General features: G+C 33.9%; 1 protein-coding gene across 3 annotated transcripts; it reads left to right on the top strand.

Annotated features, from left to right (window-relative positions):
* The first annotated feature begins 8,927 nt into the window (after positions 1–8,927).
* Positions 8,928–14,422, top strand: LOC146925110 (uncharacterized). 3 transcript variants are annotated; one of them, XM_085710078.1, is made up of 5 exons: positions 8,928–9,158; positions 11,127–11,381; positions 12,690–12,773; positions 12,971–13,100; positions 13,333–14,422. In XM_085710078.1, exons 1-5 carry the CDS (start codon positions 9,079–9,081, stop codon positions 13,516–13,518), a joined length of 735 nt encoding a protein of 244 aa, XP_085566204.1. In that variant the 5' UTR covers positions 8,928–9,078; the 3' UTR covers positions 13,519–14,422. The 3 variants fall into 3 exon arrangements, with proteins under 3 accessions (XP_085566204.1, XP_085566203.1, XP_085566205.1); XM_085710077.1 differs by lacking the exon at positions 8,928–9,158 and adding an exon at positions 9,504–10,004; XM_085710079.1 differs by lacking the exon at positions 8,928–9,158 and adding an exon at positions 10,670–10,952.
* Positions 14,423–18,027: the final 3,605 nt, after the last annotated feature.

The following is an 18,027-nucleotide window of genomic DNA, read 5'->3' as shown; positions in this document are numbered from 1 at the left end:
TTGTTTTTATAGCAAGAGACATGATTAGTAGCTTGTTTTTAATGTAAAATATGGCATAAAATTTTTTGTTTTGTCTCTTCTTTAAAGGTTGTTTCTTGTACATGAAAGTAGTTTCTTGTGTTTCTTATGTTCTTGCTATACCCACATCTTGTTTTATTGTGAAAATCTCCAATGAGAAAAGCACCCAGTTGCAATCTTTGAGCAAATGTATGAATAGGTATTTTAAGGAGCATGTTCTATCTCTAGTGTTAACTTAGACCCTTTAAAGTCTTCAGAGTAAAAGTAGTATAAGTCTGTGTGGGAAAATTAATCAAATTGTTCTTAATCGTTATATTCTTCTTAATTTGTTAATGTTAAATGGGGCGGGAGAATGGCACCAACATGTGGGGGAAAGGACAATTACATCCTAACTTCCTAATTGTGGTGGTGACTCCTTAATTTGAACCAAAAGTGAAACAAATTCATCAATGCTAGGGGGAAAGGACAATTACATCCAAAAAGACTTCCTACGCGGAGATGAAACAAACAATAATTTTGCAGCACTACTTAGGGTGATTTTGAATCTAGGGGGAAAGGACAATTACATCCGAGAAGACTCCCTACGAGGATAGATAACCCCTAAGCATCTGCAGCCCCTTGTGCTTAATTGTTTAATCTAATTTAATTTTAACTCAAATTCCCATCACTCTTATATGAAATGAAGAAAGGACTTTTCTCGGTTACTTTAGCATTAAGGATAGAACCTATTCCTCATAATATCCGTCTTATACAGGAGCAAGAAAAGGGTTGGACTGCACACACACACTCACTTGAGACTTGATGTTGGGTAGAATAGGTTCATGAGAAATATTTGAAATTGTAATTAGTGTACTTGAAGCAAAACCTTTCTTTTGAGACATGTGTTCTTAATATTGCCATAATTAATCTTTTGTTGCTGCTATGTCTATTGCCTTTTGCTTGAGGACAAGCAAAGATTCAAGTGTGGGGGAGTTTGATGAGTCATAATTTAGTCTAGTTTTATGCATTATTTAGTATCGTTTTATTTAGATTTGGTTTTATTTTATTTTAATATTATTTCCTTTTTGAATCTTTTACTTCAAATTGCATTTTATTATATTTTAGAAACGAATATATGGTGGAAGGTGTCTTGGAGCAAAAGAAAGAGGACTGGAGCAAATACAGTACAAGAATACGAAGATACGAGACAAAAATATGTCTCTACCAAGTCAGAAGCTTGGCACGGCCCGTGCCAACATGTGGCACGGCCGTGCCACCCTCCAGGACCACTTTTGCTGCTTTTCTTCAAGCCCAAGTTACTCCGTTGCAGCTTTACTGTTTTGCCCTTATAGTAGCTTAGTTTCTAAGTCAATTGTAAAGCTATAAATAGAGTAGCACTCCATCATAAACATTCATCTTTTGTTCTTGGAATAAAAGTTCACTTTTATATTATTCTTTTACTTTATTGCTTTCTCTCTTCTTCCCCTATGTCTACAATGAACGTTAGTGAGTAGACACTTCTTTGTCTTGGGATTGTTGGTAAGTCTAATGACATAATCCTAAACAAACCAAGCTTAAACCCTAATTTCTATGTAACCCTAATTTCTAATCTAGATTCACCGTCTTAACTTGGATTAACAATTATCAAACTGTGGAAGCGAAAGCGGAGGGTTTGATAATCGTTAATCCATCATCCCAAACATCAATTCATAAAGCGAGAGCGGAGCTTTGATGTTGGAACAAGTGAATCTAGACAATAATTGCAAAACAGTGAAATAGTCTTTGCAATTATTGAGACAAAGAGTAGTTTCAATCCTCTATGCATCTTCTAGTAATCATGTCAGTGAAATAGGCTTGGTTACTAGAAGTAAACTCTCATCGGACTTTCATCGGAAAGGTGAGGGGCTAAGGGAAACCGGTCTTTAGAAATTAAGGTGTAAACCATGAAATTAGATGTTTAAGTCTTGTCTAGTGAAGGGTTTGTTATTATGATAAACCAATAATCTCAAGGCTCTTTTATTATTATTGTTATTTATCTTCAGCAATTAACCCCCTATTTCATAATCTTTCTTCTCTTCTAATCATTCTCTAAAAGTTAATTGAATTCACAACTCCCTAGCGGAACGATACTCTACTTACTATTATTACTTCGATAGGCCGTGCGCTTGCGGTTTGGCTCTATCACCTTCCTTCAAAAACTTAAGATATATCCTCTCAAAAAATCTATTTAGATATGTGTGCAATCGCATACACTTCCATTCACATTAAAATATACGTGTTCGAAATTGGCCTTGTCAAATTTTCACAAATATAATAAGAGTTCATCGAGGAATTAATAATCAACATATAGTAAAACAAAAGCATATAGGAATAAGTTAATACACCATCTTCCCAAACCATGTTACAAAGGATGAGCTTCTCTCTGTAGCTCTCTACTAAGCTACACAACTTAATAAAGTGTTCTGTCATTTTTTTAATGCATGGTACCATTTCAATCTCAATGTGATCGGAGGAATAATATTAATTTAGAGTCAAACCAATTACAATCATTTAATATCCAATCAATATTCGGAATATTATTTGAGATTATGTATGGTGTATAAGTGATCCTTATAATAACTCAAGGTGGTTTCGTGTTGTTTCAAGAGATAGGATTTTAAGAGCAGATATTTTTTGAACTTCTCTTTTGTACCAATATTAAAATTAAAATTTCCCTTAACTGTTTTGTACCAATAATAACTCAACATTTGGTGTAGAAGAGGGAATCATTTCGTGAATTTATTTTCGCTATATTAATCGTTTCTCTTTCTTAACATATAACGAGTTTTGGCTTAACGTATGTATGAAATATTGGGTAGATAAAATTAGTAATTTATGATACTCTGGATTTAATTAGTATACATTATGGATGTACAATTATTTTACCATATTTAATGATACGTTGTCACGTCAATTAATTTTTATTTAACTTAACAACACATAACTAGATGCATGTGTAGCCGAAAATCTATACTAATTAATCTTTACTTTTATTTTGAAGAGTTCCACTTCTCAAATCCCTGAATTTTACTCTTTTTATTATACATCACTATTAATTATTAAATTGTTATATTTCAGCAAAGTAGACTGATACTATTGTTGCTAGTACCATGAATGCAAGAAAATGACTTTGAAAAGAAAGAAAGAAAAAACTTTTGAAAATAAAAGATTAATTATATAGACAACCAAGCTGAGGAAATTCTTTGATCAAACAAATTATGAACAATAATTAGCATAGACTCTTTTTATAAGTTTATTTTCAAGTTAAAATATTCAATGAAAACATTCAAACACATGTCTAAAGTTTGTATATATTTATATAAAATATTGACAAAATTAGAGAGTTCACTTCAACAGAAACTGGTCGGTTTGACGTTATTGTATATACTAAAGTTGTTTATATACGTATGACATCATAGTCAATTTTATAAAACCTGAATAAATGGTTATTGGTTAGGCATGAAGTGGCATGTGACAATTCAGTATAAGCAATAGAAGAGGGAGACACGTGCATGACATTCAAAATTAACTTTATGTGTGAAAGAGAATAATCCCATGCAACATTAGTAACACGAGAATAAGGCATTTTTCTCAAACAAAGAAAAGAAGATAGAAAATGATTCAAAGACAAAACTAGAAACCTAATATAAATATCAACCCAACTAAATGCAACATGCCAGTGTTTTTGAAAGGACTTCAAATAAACAGACATTTTGTAATGCCAAAGCCTATGCATAATATGATGTAGCTTCTCTGAGGATGATGAAGAGTTTATAAAAAAAATAATTAGGCATGTAATTCTTTTTATCTCCTTCTACTGCATTATACTCAATCTAGTCAACCCTCATTAGGGGTGCTTCTATAGCTCACCATGTATGTCCAAATCACCTAAGACTGTAATTCAGACCAACATTCAACATTCTAAAATGGGGCCACCCCAATTTTCTTTCTAATGATTATATTATTCTAAATCTTTTTTACTTGTCTGACCACTCATCCAACAAAATAATCTCTACTCAGACATTTTTTATTATTTTCTGTTCCAGCCTAACATTGCAACTTCATTTAATATTGTAGTCCGATTAGTTTGAGTGTGGTACTTTTAATAACATTGCAAAATGAGTGGTATTTTTTTGTGATGTTGTATATTCTCCAATTTTCATCTCTAAGTTAGGTAGGATTTTTGTATCCCCAACTTTTTATTCACTTCTTCACACAAGTCTATTTCACTGATATACTTGCTAATAAGAGATTTTTCTAATGGACATTGTGCGGACAGGGAAAATACTTCCATGACATAGCTTGTGTGCCATTGGTGCCATTGGGGAAATCCTGGCCATTGATGTGTGTGGATGTGTGTGGGGATGTGTGTGTGTGGTGGAGATGCAAGCTATGGCACCAATGGCACACAAGCTATGGCACCAAAGTGGAGTCCTGCGGACAGTGATCAAATATCACTTTTTAACCTTTATTCATGCTTTTTTTTTTTTTTTAGAAAAGGGAAGAACGCTTCATTTGGTGAGGTTGAGTTGAAGATTTAATTTGGTGCCCAAACATTTGGTCCTTAATTGCAGACACACCAAATAAAGTATTTTATTCCCATCACACACATGAGGTATGACTCATTAATGAATCAACCAAGCTTAACAACAATATTTTGGGTTAATGTTTCCTTTCCTATAGAAAAAAAAAAGTTTTCTCTGCGTTCTCACTGTTACATTATTTAAAATGTAAGTTATTATAGATTTGGAAATGGAAGTACTCTACACTAAATAAGTTAATTTGATTAAAATTGAAATCCAAGTAGACAAATTAATTTTAAACAAATTACTATATCTAACATGGAGATCTTTGAGCAAGTAGAGAAGCCATTGCAGTTCACATGGAGCTGAGGCAAAGGAACGATATTCAACTTCAGAAGAAGATTTAGAAACAGTAATTTGTGTTTTGGTCCTCCGTGAAATCAAAGAGTTGCATAAGAAGAAGCATCGTCCGGTTATAGAAAGCCTAGTATCAACACATCCAGCCCAGTCAGCATCTGAGAAACCTTGTAAATGTAGAGAAGAGGCTCTAGGGAAGAAGAGACCTTTGCCATGACAACCCTTAAGGTATCCAAGAACTCTTAAAGCTGTAGTGTGATGTGTTTGTGTTGGTTTGGAAAGAAATTGGCTCAATTGTTGGGTTTTAAAAGTAATATCAAGTCTGGTATTGTTTAGGTAAAGTAGCATCCCAACCAATCTTCTGTAAGATGGAATATCTTCATATGGAGGAGATGAATCATGGTGAAGCTTGATTGAAGGATCAGAGGGAGTGGATACAGGTTTAGAGTTGATATTACCTGAATCAGAATGTAAGTCTAAGCAGTACTTTCTTTGACATGAAGAGATGTCATGTTGAGAGTGAGACACCTCAAGACCAAGGAAATACTGCAATTTACCCAAATCCTTGATTTTAAAACAAGAGTGCGGAATGGATTTGATGTAAGTGATTTCAGATAGAGAGTTGCCGGCCAAGATGATATCATCCACATAAACCAAAAAAATAGTGAATGAAAAAGCAGTCTTCTTGAGAAAGAGAGAAAGATATGATGTTGCATGAATGCAATCTTGTTAAAGAAGAGTAGAAGTAAGCTTCTCATACCATTTTATGCTAGCTTGTTTAAGGCCATATGAGGATTTCATAAGCTTGCAGACTTGATTTGGTTTGGTGGAAGTAACTCCTGGAGGGAGAGTCGTGTACACATCTTCTTGTAATTCTCCGTGGAGAAAAACATTGTTTACATCAAGATGATGTAAATTCCAATTATGAATGGATGCCATAACAATAACAAGTCTGACTATGGTAAGCTTAGCAACTGGAGAATAGGTGTCAAAATAGTCCAAACTCTCTATCTGATTGTAACCTTTGGCTACAAGTCTTGCCTTATATCTTTCAATTGAACCATCTACATGGTGCTTGACCTTATATGTCCATCTGCATCCTATGAGCTTCACATTGTCTGTTAAATCAAAATTTTTCCAAGTGTCAATAGTTTCAAGTGTAGAAAGCTCAACATGCATAGCTTGTTTTCAACATTCAAATTTACTTGCCTCAATATAGGTTTTGGGTTCAGGGTTAGAATGTATGGACATGAAAAAATGAGAATGAAGGTTAGACAATTCATGATGAGAAACATAATTGGAAATAGGATAAATAGAAGTATGTAAACTATTACAAACATCAAAGGCATTATCATGGAACACTATAGTCTGAGCAATAAAATCAAACATAGAGTTGATAATCCAAGAGTGAATAAGGTGATTACACCTTTCCCAAGCATTACGGTTAAGATCATCATGATCTGGAACACATAAAGATCCATTGGTGAAAGGAAGCTTGTTTTTGGCACCTAAAGCGCGTTGCATTGATCTACTCCATGCGAGGTAGTTAGAACCATTGAACTTAGGAGATACAATCACCGAATTAGGTCCTTCACTAGAATGGTGAAGAATGCAGAATCAATATCAGGATTATGTTGTTGATTCGAAGCACGAACCATGATTCCAGAAAACGAAGGAAGAAGATAAAGATTCAACAAGGACTAAACAACAAATTGTGCAAGAATCACACAAAAAAGAGTCCAGAAAAGGATAATCAAACAAGGAAAGAGTGAGAAATAATCTCAAAACTCAAACAAAACACAACGAAACTTCGCAAGAACAAGAAAACGATGCAGAAAACCAATTCGTAAAATTTGCGAAGGAAGAAAAAGAAGGATCTCAATGCAGAATTGAGAACAAAACGAGAAGAAACAAAGAAGAATCACAAAGAATCTTCAAGAAATCACGAAAAACCGAGATGGAAAAAGCTTGATGAACAAGCATCAATGCGGAAGCAAAAGTGGATTGTAACTAACTCTCTCACGAAGAGAGAGAGAGAGAGAGAGAGAGAGAGAGAGAGAGAGAGAGAGAGAGAGAGAGAGAGAGAGAGAGAGAGAGAGAGAGAGAGAGAGAGAGAGAGAGAGAGAGAGAGAGAGAGAGCATATATTATGAAGTGAAAATTATTGTGTTATTACTTGAGTAATCAATGAGTACAAGGAGTTTACATAACTTGCTGATGTTGTACGCTAAGCAATTATAAGGTAGCAAGCAGCATATCAAAAATATATTAAGCTAAGCTATGTTAATAAGAGCAACTTGCATGCTAAGCTATTCAGTCAACTGAATTGTTGACTTCATTATTGTCATCCGGTAATATATATATATATATATATATATATATATATATATATATATATATATATATATATATATTTTTTGATGTTGTATATTCTCCAATTTTCATCTCTAAGTTAGGTAGGATTTGTGTATCCCCAATTTTTCTAATGGACATTGTGCGGACAGTAATCAAATATCACTTTTTAACCTTTTTATTCATGCTTTTTTTTTTTTTTTTTTTTTAGAAAAGGGAAGAACGCTTCATTTGGTGAAGTTGAGTTGAAGATTCAATTTGGTACCCAAACATTTGGTGCTTAATTGCAGACACACCAAATATGTATTTTATTCCCATAGCACACATGTGGTATGACTCATTAATGAACCAAACCAAGCTTAACAACAATATTTTGGGTTAATGTTTCCTTTCCCATAGAAAAAAGAAGAAGTTTACTCTAAGTTCTCACTGTTACATTATTTAAAATGTAAGCTATCATAGATATGGAAATGGAAGTACTCTAAACTATAGAAGTTAATTTGATTAAAATTGAAATCCAAGTAGACAAATTAATTTTAAAGAAATTAATAGCTAAGATGGAGCAAAAGCTAAAAGCTATAAACTTTTGGGTTTGTTCCCACACAAACTAGCTAGTAAACGGATAACACTTATGTACCATAATATAGGATAACAATTAACATATTAATATTTATCATTAAAAATTTATATATAAAAAATAAACAAGACTTGAAAGAAAAAAAAGAGATAGACATATTAACCTTGAAATATTTTGATTGGATGCTTCAAAAGTATACCTTCCTGTTTTCGTCATTAATACCACACAAGTACAAACTAATAGCTTGACACATTAATTAATATTAAAAAAAACGACCACGATGTCATTATTTACACCCATTATCAATATTAAGTTCTTGAGGGGTAGTAACTTTGGTTTGTTCACATGCTTCTTTGAATGGATTTTTTCTGTATTGGGTTCGTGTCTTGTGGGGTCGTAACTAGGGGTGGCAAAAATACCCATGCCCACGGGTACCCGTGGGTAAAATCCGTCACGGGTATGGGGCAGGTAGCTAAACGGGTATCCACGGATATAATAACGGGTATTTGACTACCCATTATTATATGGATATGGACATGGATTTGATTGTATCCATACCCACGGGTACCCATACCCGATAATGAGTTAAGTAAATTACTAAATTATCTTTATATATCTTATGTTATTACTTAAAGTTGTTACCTTATTGAAGGAAATTTTACCGCCCACCTAAGATTTCTCATTAATAACCTATTTTTATTTTTAATTTTTTTAATTCATCTTATTAAGTTCACCATTTTCACTTCATTCACATCATAAAACATATTCTATGGATTATATAAGAATCATAAATTTTCTATGGATTATGTATGATTTATGAAATTTTGAATGGATTATGTATGAATGTTTAAAAGTTGAAGTTTTTGGTAGGTAATTAATAAAAGTTATTATTTGTACCAAAAAAAAAATCAAAAATCCATGGGTACCCATGAATACCCATGGATACCTCAATACCCGCGGGTACCCGCATAGTGGGTACCCACGAGGGTATGGGGCGGGTACGGGTATCATATTTATCCAACGGGGCGGGGACGGGTATCATACTATCTGTACCCATGGGTACCCATTGACATCCCTAGTCGTAACTATATTAATAATTTGATAATGAAAATTTAGAAAGATAAAATAATGTGTGGAAAGTTGGAAAAAAGGAAAGTATGACCAAATTTTATTTTATTTTTTGTTTTTGAGGGGAAGTATGAGCATACGTGGTGTCATATCTTGAAGTTACGGACATGCTATTCAGCTGGGCAAGGAAAAATAAAAGGAGAATGTTAACCGGTGCTTCCGGGGTATTGGTTAAGCATCAAATGAAGTAAGTTTTTATTAAAAAGTAATGTAATTATTACTTGATAAAAGATAACAATTTATGTTTCCAAGACATAAATTCTATTTATAGATTCCTTAACCAGTGTCCCGGATGCACCGGTTAACAAGACCCAAAATAAAAACATGTTGGGAAGGTTACAAGTTTTTGGTAAGAGGAATGCTACAATTTCTTTAATCTGTCCCTTTTAAGGAAAAATAAATACAATTTCTTATTTGAGTGACAATGGTTATTTTATCCCCATAATTACGAGTTTATCCCCATAATTGCGAGATTAATTGATCCCCACCATTGATTTAAGATACTAACATGGTTGAAATTATAAATTTATTTAATATCAATTTTAATAGAATTGTCAAAGTGAGTGAGTATTTACAGCATGAAATCCATTTTTCCCTTTTTGAGCGGTGAAAAAATTAAACACCGCGCTTCATTTTTGGCGTAGGCTTGAAAAAATTCCGCCATTTCGCTACAAAACAAAATAAAAACCTTTCAAAAACTCAAAAAAGTAACGGAACAGAACTGTGAGAAAATGGGAACTCGCCGTAGAAGGAGAAGCGAAGAAGAAGAAGAAGAACCATCATCGTCATCATCATCATCTTGTTCTGATGGCGCAATCAAATGTAGCGGTGTTGTTGTGGTTTCGACTTCATCATCATCATCATCTTCAAATTACGAGCTGATTAGGGAACAAAGGATCAAAGAGAATGCTGAGAGAATGCACAAGCTTGGTTTATTAAACCTTTCTCGTAACCTCAAAAAACAGAAAACCCCACGCTCCTTCATCAACAAAAACCCCTTGCCAACCAACCAATCACAAAGACGTTCTTCTAGGTTCTACTCTGCTCTTCTATTCTACAATTTTCATTTTCATATATCAATTAGGTTACAGCATTTTCTAATTCTGTAAGAGAATGTTTACGACACTTTCTAACTCATTTATTTTAGGCTCTGTTCGGTAAAAATAGCGGATAAACTAGTTGATAAATGATAAATTAGGAGATAAGTTGATAGTTTATAACTGATAGACTATGAAGCACGGATACATACATGGATACCGGACACGACACGGACACGCCGACACAACTAATAATCTGAAAATTCAGTGTAATTACAAGTGTCGTGTCGGTGTCGGACACGGGACACGCCAAATCCGTGCTTTATAGTTGATAAATGATGACTGATAATTTATTTTGAAATTGATAGCTGATAAACTAATTTAACTGATTGGGAAGGCCAAAACATAACAGATACATTTTTTAGAATAGATTATAATAAATTATAAAGGATAAAAATGGAAGGAAAAACAATAAGTTATAAGCTCAAATGCTATTTGAAACATCGTCTTAAAAAGGAAAATAAGCTATAAGCTTGTGAAGAAAAGACAATTACAAACAATTATGTTTTGTCATGAGTTTATAAACTACAAGTTATAAGCTAGCCAAACAGACCCTTAGCGTGTTTCAAAACCCCCTAAAATCATGATAGAAAATCACGGTAGACCAAAAGCCACACGAGCTTCTATTGTGGGAGAATTTTGAACTAATAGTAGTGTTTGCTGACCACTCAACCAAACACGCATTTATTAGTTGAATTTTCAAATCGTGGGAGAGTTTTGAATTCACAGTAGCGTTTGCCAACCACTCAACCAAGCACGCGTTTATTTGTTGAAATTTCAAATGACACACGAGTATTAATAGCTATCTTTCAAATGAGCCTTGAGATTGCTAGTATATCTCAATTATGTGTGTTGTGTCTGCGTTCTTAGTATATGATACACCGGTATGACGTGTAACCGTTATCCCACTTAGTGAGATAATGTTTGGTGGTTGTTGTCTTTGTTGTTTTTGTGTTCCTAGTACCATGAGTTTTTGTGTTATTTGAGCTGTGTTTGGTAGATATATGATTGGAAAAGCTAATTCTAGTTATCTTCTTTTATGTTTGATGGGTTTGTAGACTATCAACCTTACCACCAGTTGACTATTGTTTCAAGCCTCCTAAAGCAGAGCGTCAAGGAAACTCATCAATTAAGAAAAAGAAGGAGGTGGATATTTATATAGCAGAAGGAACAAACCCTGAAGTTTACACTGAAGAGCATGACAAGCTTCTTGGAGATTGTGAGACTGATTGGGAATTGAATGTAGATGGATATGACGAGGATGGGGATCGTATAATTGATCCAACCAAGGGAGAGAAATGCCACCAATGCAGGTATTATGGTTTTATATTTGATTGCCTAATTCACTGTGTTCTGCTCTTTGATTGATATATGCCCTCACCTTTGAGGGGTTTGTTAGTTTCTGGGTCCGTTTGTTTTGGATTTTTTTGAAAAAAAATCTATTTTTTTAACTAAAAAATCACTTTTTTTTGTTTTTGTAGTGTTTGTTTTAGATTTTGAAAAAATTCATTTTGTTAAAAAAATCATTTTTAGGCTCAAAATGAAAATCTATTCCAAGTAGCTTTTCCAAAATCTATTTTTTTCTAAATACAAGGAGCTCAAGTGTAAGGGTTTCAAATCTTCAAAAAATGATTTTTAGGATAGTAAACAAACACAAATAGAATAGATTTTTTTTTAAAAATCTCTAAAAAAAATCTCTAGATTCTTTAACCTCAAAATCTATTTTTTTTAAAGCTGAAACAAACGCACCCTCTATGTATTCGTGACAATTTATTTTGAAACAAGGAATCTGATGCATGTATTGTTACAAATAAAGAAGTTACATGCATTTCTTTTACTAGTTTGTCAGAAGAATGGAAAAGAAAAGCATATTATATGTAACTAAGGGTAATGCTACTTCTTGCGAAAAGAAGCATAGCGAATGTATCACAACCGTGTATCTGGCATGGCATAATTGTGATGAACTCTTTTTTTTTTTCAATCCAACTACCATGCTCTCCGTCAAAATAAATCCAATGGTGCAAAACACTTTGTGAAATTTTCTTGAAGATATGTTTCGCGACATATAGCAGGGTACTTTAACTAAACACTGGTAATTTTAGATGTGCATCTTTTTTACTGTATAATTAAATTGGTACATTCAATATGTTTTTTTTTAAGAGGAGATTCCTGACTTTGATAGAGAAGATCATGGTTTATGTTGTTGTTTAGTCAATAAGTTGTGGCTTGGAATGAGACGGTTTTTTCCCATCTTGAAATTAAGCTGCTATTTTTGTCTCGCTTAGTAGTTCTATGCAGTGTTGTTAAATGAAGGCCATGACTAATGACAACCACCATAGCCAATTTGTGAAGGGAAAACTGTCATGGCAGCGCCACCACAATGGTGTATTTATATGTCAAATTTTTTGAATTCGGCCAGCCATGATTGACAACATTGGTTCTATGCTTTTTAAATTGTTTTACCTTGGTACAAAGAGTTTTATGCATGTGTTTTGATTGAAGAACTCATATTTATCTCATTTCTGCAGTTAATGCATAAAGTTGGCACATAAATTCGTCCATATGTTACTTGTTTCTCTGACCATAGAGAAGTTTTAATAAAATCATTGGTTTTCTTTTAGACACATAATTGTTGGTCAGCTGACCGATTGCAACAAATGCGAATTACCCCAAGGACAACTTTGTGGAGATTGCCTCTACACAAGGTAACATTGTTTTCGTTGAATTCAGATTGAGAAAAGTACTTATTTTTTCATTCAAAACTTGAAAACGAACACAATGCCTGATCTTTTGATATTATCTTAAGGTGTTACCTCCATCTAAAACTTCACAAGGATTCTTGTGTTAGCAACTGTCACCGTGTCAATCTTAATAATTGTCATTTTCTACTACTGTATTATAGATATGGAGAAAATGTGACAGAAGCCAATTTCAATCCCAAATGGACTTGCCCTTCTTGTCGTGAAATTTGCAACTGCAATAGTTGCCGTAGGAAAAATGGTTGGATGACTACTGGTAACATATACAACAAGGTTAGTTGCATGATTTGACATTTGCATTTGTTCCTCCTTCTTTAGTTCTATCTTCTTCAGTGTGCATGAAAAAGTAATTGCAGGTCTTCACAAATTAGTACATTTTTTGCTTCACACTCTTTAATGGGAAATTTCACCTTAGATTTTCTTTTTGTCATTTGTGGTTTGGAATGGAGGGCCAATATATGGATATTCTTAAGTTGATTGTTCCCTTTTTATTTGTGTTTGTAAGGTGACAAAGCTGGGTTTCAAATCAGTTGCTCATTATCTAATTAAAACCTGTCGCTCTGAGGAAAACATGGAAGGATCAGGAGCTGAAAATGCTGTTGCCCAAGAAATGCCAAAGACCTCTCCTGATCCGACACTGATTAGGACCCTGACTAGGCCAATTCGGACTAGAAGGGCTCTGAGAAGTTAAACAGGTGATCAAATGAGTGCAATGCACATCAAAGAACAGGTTGCAGCCCTATGTTTTGGATATGAAGACAAGTTGCACATCAAATGACACTGATTAGGACACTGACTGTTTTGGATATGAAGACAAGTTGGTAGTTTTCTTATTTTTTGTTTGATATTCATACAAGCTTAGGCCGTTTAACTAAAACAGGTTGCAGCCCTATGCTCCTAGCTTCGATAACATTCTTGTGTGATAGCTCTTAAGTTTTAAGCAGTATTACGGAGCATTACAGGCTGTGTAAGGAAAAAATATATTTGATTAGGTTTCTTGATCCTATTCCTTTAAGAAATGTGATATATAATGGATGCTTAGAAAAAGCAACTTGTTTGATGCAAACAAGATGAAAAAGGAGAGAATCAGACAACTAACTAGAAAGACCAAGTTCCATAGAAGAAGCTTCCGTGCATGTGCATTGAAGATCCCATTAAGAACTTTACGACTCTTCCTGAGAACGTTTGAAAAATTATATCCAATATCCATGTTTTAGTGAGTCCTACTATCCTACAGAGTCATAGAAATCAAACCACCATTGTCCTGATATCTCAATAAACTTAACCTGGAATCAAACTTTTCCCACAAATGATGCACTCTCCTGATGATAGGGATCAGCTGAAAACCCTTATGCGTAAACACTGATAGCTGTTAAATGGCTTGTTGAACTTGCTACCACTGTCCTGTACACAATTTAATTTTACAATCTTAGATGTATTGTGGAATGTCGAGCATAACAACGTACTGCCAAATATTTACAGATCTGATAGTTTGTTTTATTTAATAACAATGCATAAGATTATTGTATTCAGAAATGCTTGAATGTCATAGGAAAAGTTTCAACTAATCATTTAATCAAAAGTTTTCCTTTTAATTCAAATTCAAATAATAACCCACAAACATTTTTGCCTAATATTTTCAAAGAAGGGAAGGGATTACATTTAGGGGTGTTCATGGTTCTAAACTGCATTGGAACTGAACCACATTAATCGATACAATTCAGTTCTTAAAACCACTTTAAATAAAACTGGTTAATTTTTCAAACCAGTTCCAATTCGGTTTAGAACCGGTTCAGAACCGGTTTACAGTTTTGAACTGGTTTATTTATTTCAAACCGGTTTTGAATTGTATTCATTAATTCATGCAGCTTTTCCGACGCCGATTCTTGCCTTGTATTCATTAATTCATGCACTGATTCTTTTGTTTTTATTGAATTCAATTGAAATTGGATGTGAATTTTCAGGAATTTTGCATTTGGGAAATAGCTTATTCTCAGAATTTTGACTTCAATTAAAATTGGAATGAATAATTGTAACATTAATTGTAACGGCGGAAGGAAGTTTTTAATTGTTATTGGCAATTGTTTATGAGATTAGACTGAAGATTAAGCTAAAGATTATCGTTTGGTTAATTATGGGCCAAGGATTAATTATGTTTATTATTGCTTTTTTTTTTTCCAGTAAAAAAAACATATTGTAATTTTATTTGTTTTGGTTAAAAAAAGTTCATAAATATGAACTGGTTTTGAATTGGTTTTAAACTGAATTAGAACTGGTTTTAAAAAGTGGTTCAGTTCATAAACCTTTTAATACAGTTCAGTTTTTTTGTGGTCCAGTTTGGTTCAGTTTATGGATACAATTCAGTTAACCACATTTTTGCACACCCCTAATTACATTCCGATGCTATATAGATTTTTTTTTTTTTTTAAGGAAGATGCTATATAGATCTTCTTAATCATGTTGAGTAAGAAAGATATATTAACATAAGTTTCTTCCTGAAGTGGGAATACCTTTCTGATGTGAACCTCTCCAATGTGCCTATTCAAATAAGTGGAAAGAGATGGCTTAAAATCATAGATGCATACATACAAAAGTATATTAAAATATACGAGACCGAGTAACAATACACACTATTTTCAAATAAGTTTGTTCTACATGGTTTGATTATTTGGATGACTAAAATAAAGAATCAAATGCCAGACAAGCAATCATCCAATAAATTGTTAGTAATTCAAATAGTTCTCAAAACAATAGTAAGGACAAAAAGCAAAAGGAAATGAGCCAAAATAAGTTGAAAATTGCTGTTCACACATTTGGGAAGGCTGGGACACACATGTAAAATACGTTTTTACTCTCTAGGCAGTTAACTGCCGAAGAATTAAAAATCGGAGATGTACTCAAGGTTTCAGACTCTAGTCTCTGGATTGCAAATACTGAAGAAGAGTTATGTTGCTTCTGACCATGTGAGCAAGATACTCAGAAGTTTGCCTGCTAGATGGAGACCAAAGGTGACTGCCATTGAGGAAGGTAAAGATTTAAACACTTTAGGTGTTGAAGATCTTGTTAGTTATCTCAAAGTTCATGAGTTAAGTCTTAATGAACATGAGTCTACTAAGAAGAGTAAATCAATAGCTCTTTCATCCAAAGACAAGTCATAAAAAGCTCTCAAAGTAGTTGAATCTGAAGAAGAAGAACCATCTGGTTCAGGCTCTGAAGAAGATGCTACTGAGATGGCTATGCTCTCCAACAGATTGCAGTATCTGTCCAGGAAGAATAGAAAGTTTCTGACCAAGAGGAGTAGTTTCAGAAGCTCAAACAAAGAATATTAGAAGGGTTGCTTCAACTGTAAGAAGCCTGGACATTTCATTGCTGATTGCCCTGATCTTCAGAAGGAGAAGTCAAAGGACAAGTCAAAGAAGTCAACCTTCAAACCAAGCAAATTCAAGATGTAGATTAAGCAGAGTTTAATGGCAACATGAGATGATTTGGGAAGTGAATCTAGATCTGATAAAGAGGAAGCTGATGAAGATGCAAATATAGCTGTTGGGTTGGTAGTAACAACAACTTCAGAAGCTGGATCAGATTCAGACTCAGAAGAAGAAAACGGGGTATATTCTAAAATTCCCAAAGAAGAATTGATTGAGTCTCTTAAAGAACTCCTTACACATTTTGAAGTAAGAACCAATGAGTTAAAGGATTTAAAAGAAAAATATGTTGATTTAATGAAACAACAAGAATCAACTCTATTGGATCTGAAGGCTACTGAAGAAGGATTTAGAGGCTTTGACTTCATTTGTAAAACTTATGAAGATAAGCTCAGGTTCTTGTGTCAGAAGCTACAAGAAAAGTGTAATGGAAAACCTTTAAGCAACCATGAAATTGCGCTTGAAGATTTTATCATGTCTGGCATTGACAGAAGCAGAGTTGCTTCTATGATTTATAGCATTTACAGAAACAATGGTAAAGGGATTGGTTTTTCAGGAGGGAAACCAAATGAAACCAGTCTCAAGGCATGTTGTGAATGCATCAAGGAAGGATTGAAAACATTCTTTGTACCTGAAGGTGCTGAGTTGGAAACTATTGTTCAATCAGAACTTAAAGCTTCTAGTTCTAAGGCTAAGATTACCTTAAAGCCAAAGAACTCCAAGCCAAAGGTTGTGATTAAATCTGATTCTAAGATTTCAAAGATCAGGATTCTAAAGAGATCAGAACTTGTTCCTCAGAGTCTGGTGAAACCAAAACCTGAGGTTCTGAAGTCTAAGTTTCAGAAGAAGACAGTTACAGCTTCTGAAGTACCTAAACCAAAGGTTGATAAACCTAAGGTAATGGTTAATCAGAAGCAACCAAACTTACAGCACAAGGTACAAGAAGTGAAGAGTAAAGCCTCAAGTACTAACCTTCTAGGACCCATAGGACAATGGGTACCTAAATCTAAACTTGTGAAAAATGCAGATATGTCTAAAAGCAAAGCCAAAGCAGAAATCATGGTACCTAGACAGCGGTTGCTCAAGACACATGACAGGAGAGAAGTCCATGTTCCTCAACCTAACAATGAAAGAAGGAGGAAATGTGAAGTTTGGAGGCAACCAGTCTGGCAAGATCATCGGTACAGGAACTATTGGTAATTCCTCTACCTCAATAAATAATGTATGGTTGGTAGATGGTCTTGAACATAACCTTTTGAGCATTAGTCAATTTTATGATAATGGTTATGATGTGTTATTTGAAAAAGCCAATTGTACTGTAATCAACAAGGAAGACAAATCCATTGTGTTCAAGGGAAAGAAGATAGAAAATGTCTACAAAATCAATTTTTCTGAACTGGTTGACCAGAAGGTAATCTGCCTTCTGTCAGTGAATGATAAGAAATGGATGTGGCACAGAAGGTTGGGACATACTAACTGGAGATTAATCTCTAAGCTTAGTAAGTTACAACTTGTCAAAGGGCTACCTGACATTGACTATCATTCAGATGCACTATGTGGTGCATGTCAGAGATGGAGAATTGTGAAATCATCTTTTAAAAATAAAGACATTGTTTCAACCTCCAGACCCTTAGAACTACTCCATATTGATTTATTTGGACCAGTCAGTACTGCATCCTTATATGGAAGTAAATATGGATTAGTCATTGTTGATGATTATAGCAGATGGACTTGGGTGAAATTCCTGAGAAGTAAAGATCAAGCATATGATGTAT

This window comes from Medicago sativa, chromosome 5, assembly GCF_051527215.1.
Source record: "Medicago sativa cultivar Bolivia chromosome 5, Bolivia_mono, whole genome shotgun sequence".
Lineage (NCBI taxonomy): Eukaryota > Viridiplantae > Streptophyta > Magnoliopsida > Fabales > Fabaceae > Medicago > Medicago sativa.
This window is presented reverse-complemented; position numbering and strand designations above follow the sequence as displayed.

Excerpts from the sequence above, each read along its gene's own strand:
- LOC146925110 (XM_085710077.1), top strand. The coding sequence starts at position 9,703 with ATGGGAACTCGCCGTAGAAGGAGAAGCGAAGAAGAAGAAGAAGAACCA. Across the intron at positions 10,005-11,126 it reads TCACAAAGACGTTCTTCTAG|ACTATCAACCTTACCACCAG; the intron begins GTTCTACTCTGC and ends ATGGGTTTGTAG. Across the intron at positions 11,382-12,689 it reads GAGAAATGCCACCAATGCAG|ACACATAATTGTTGGTCAGC; the intron begins GTATTATGGTTT and ends GTTTTCTTTTAG.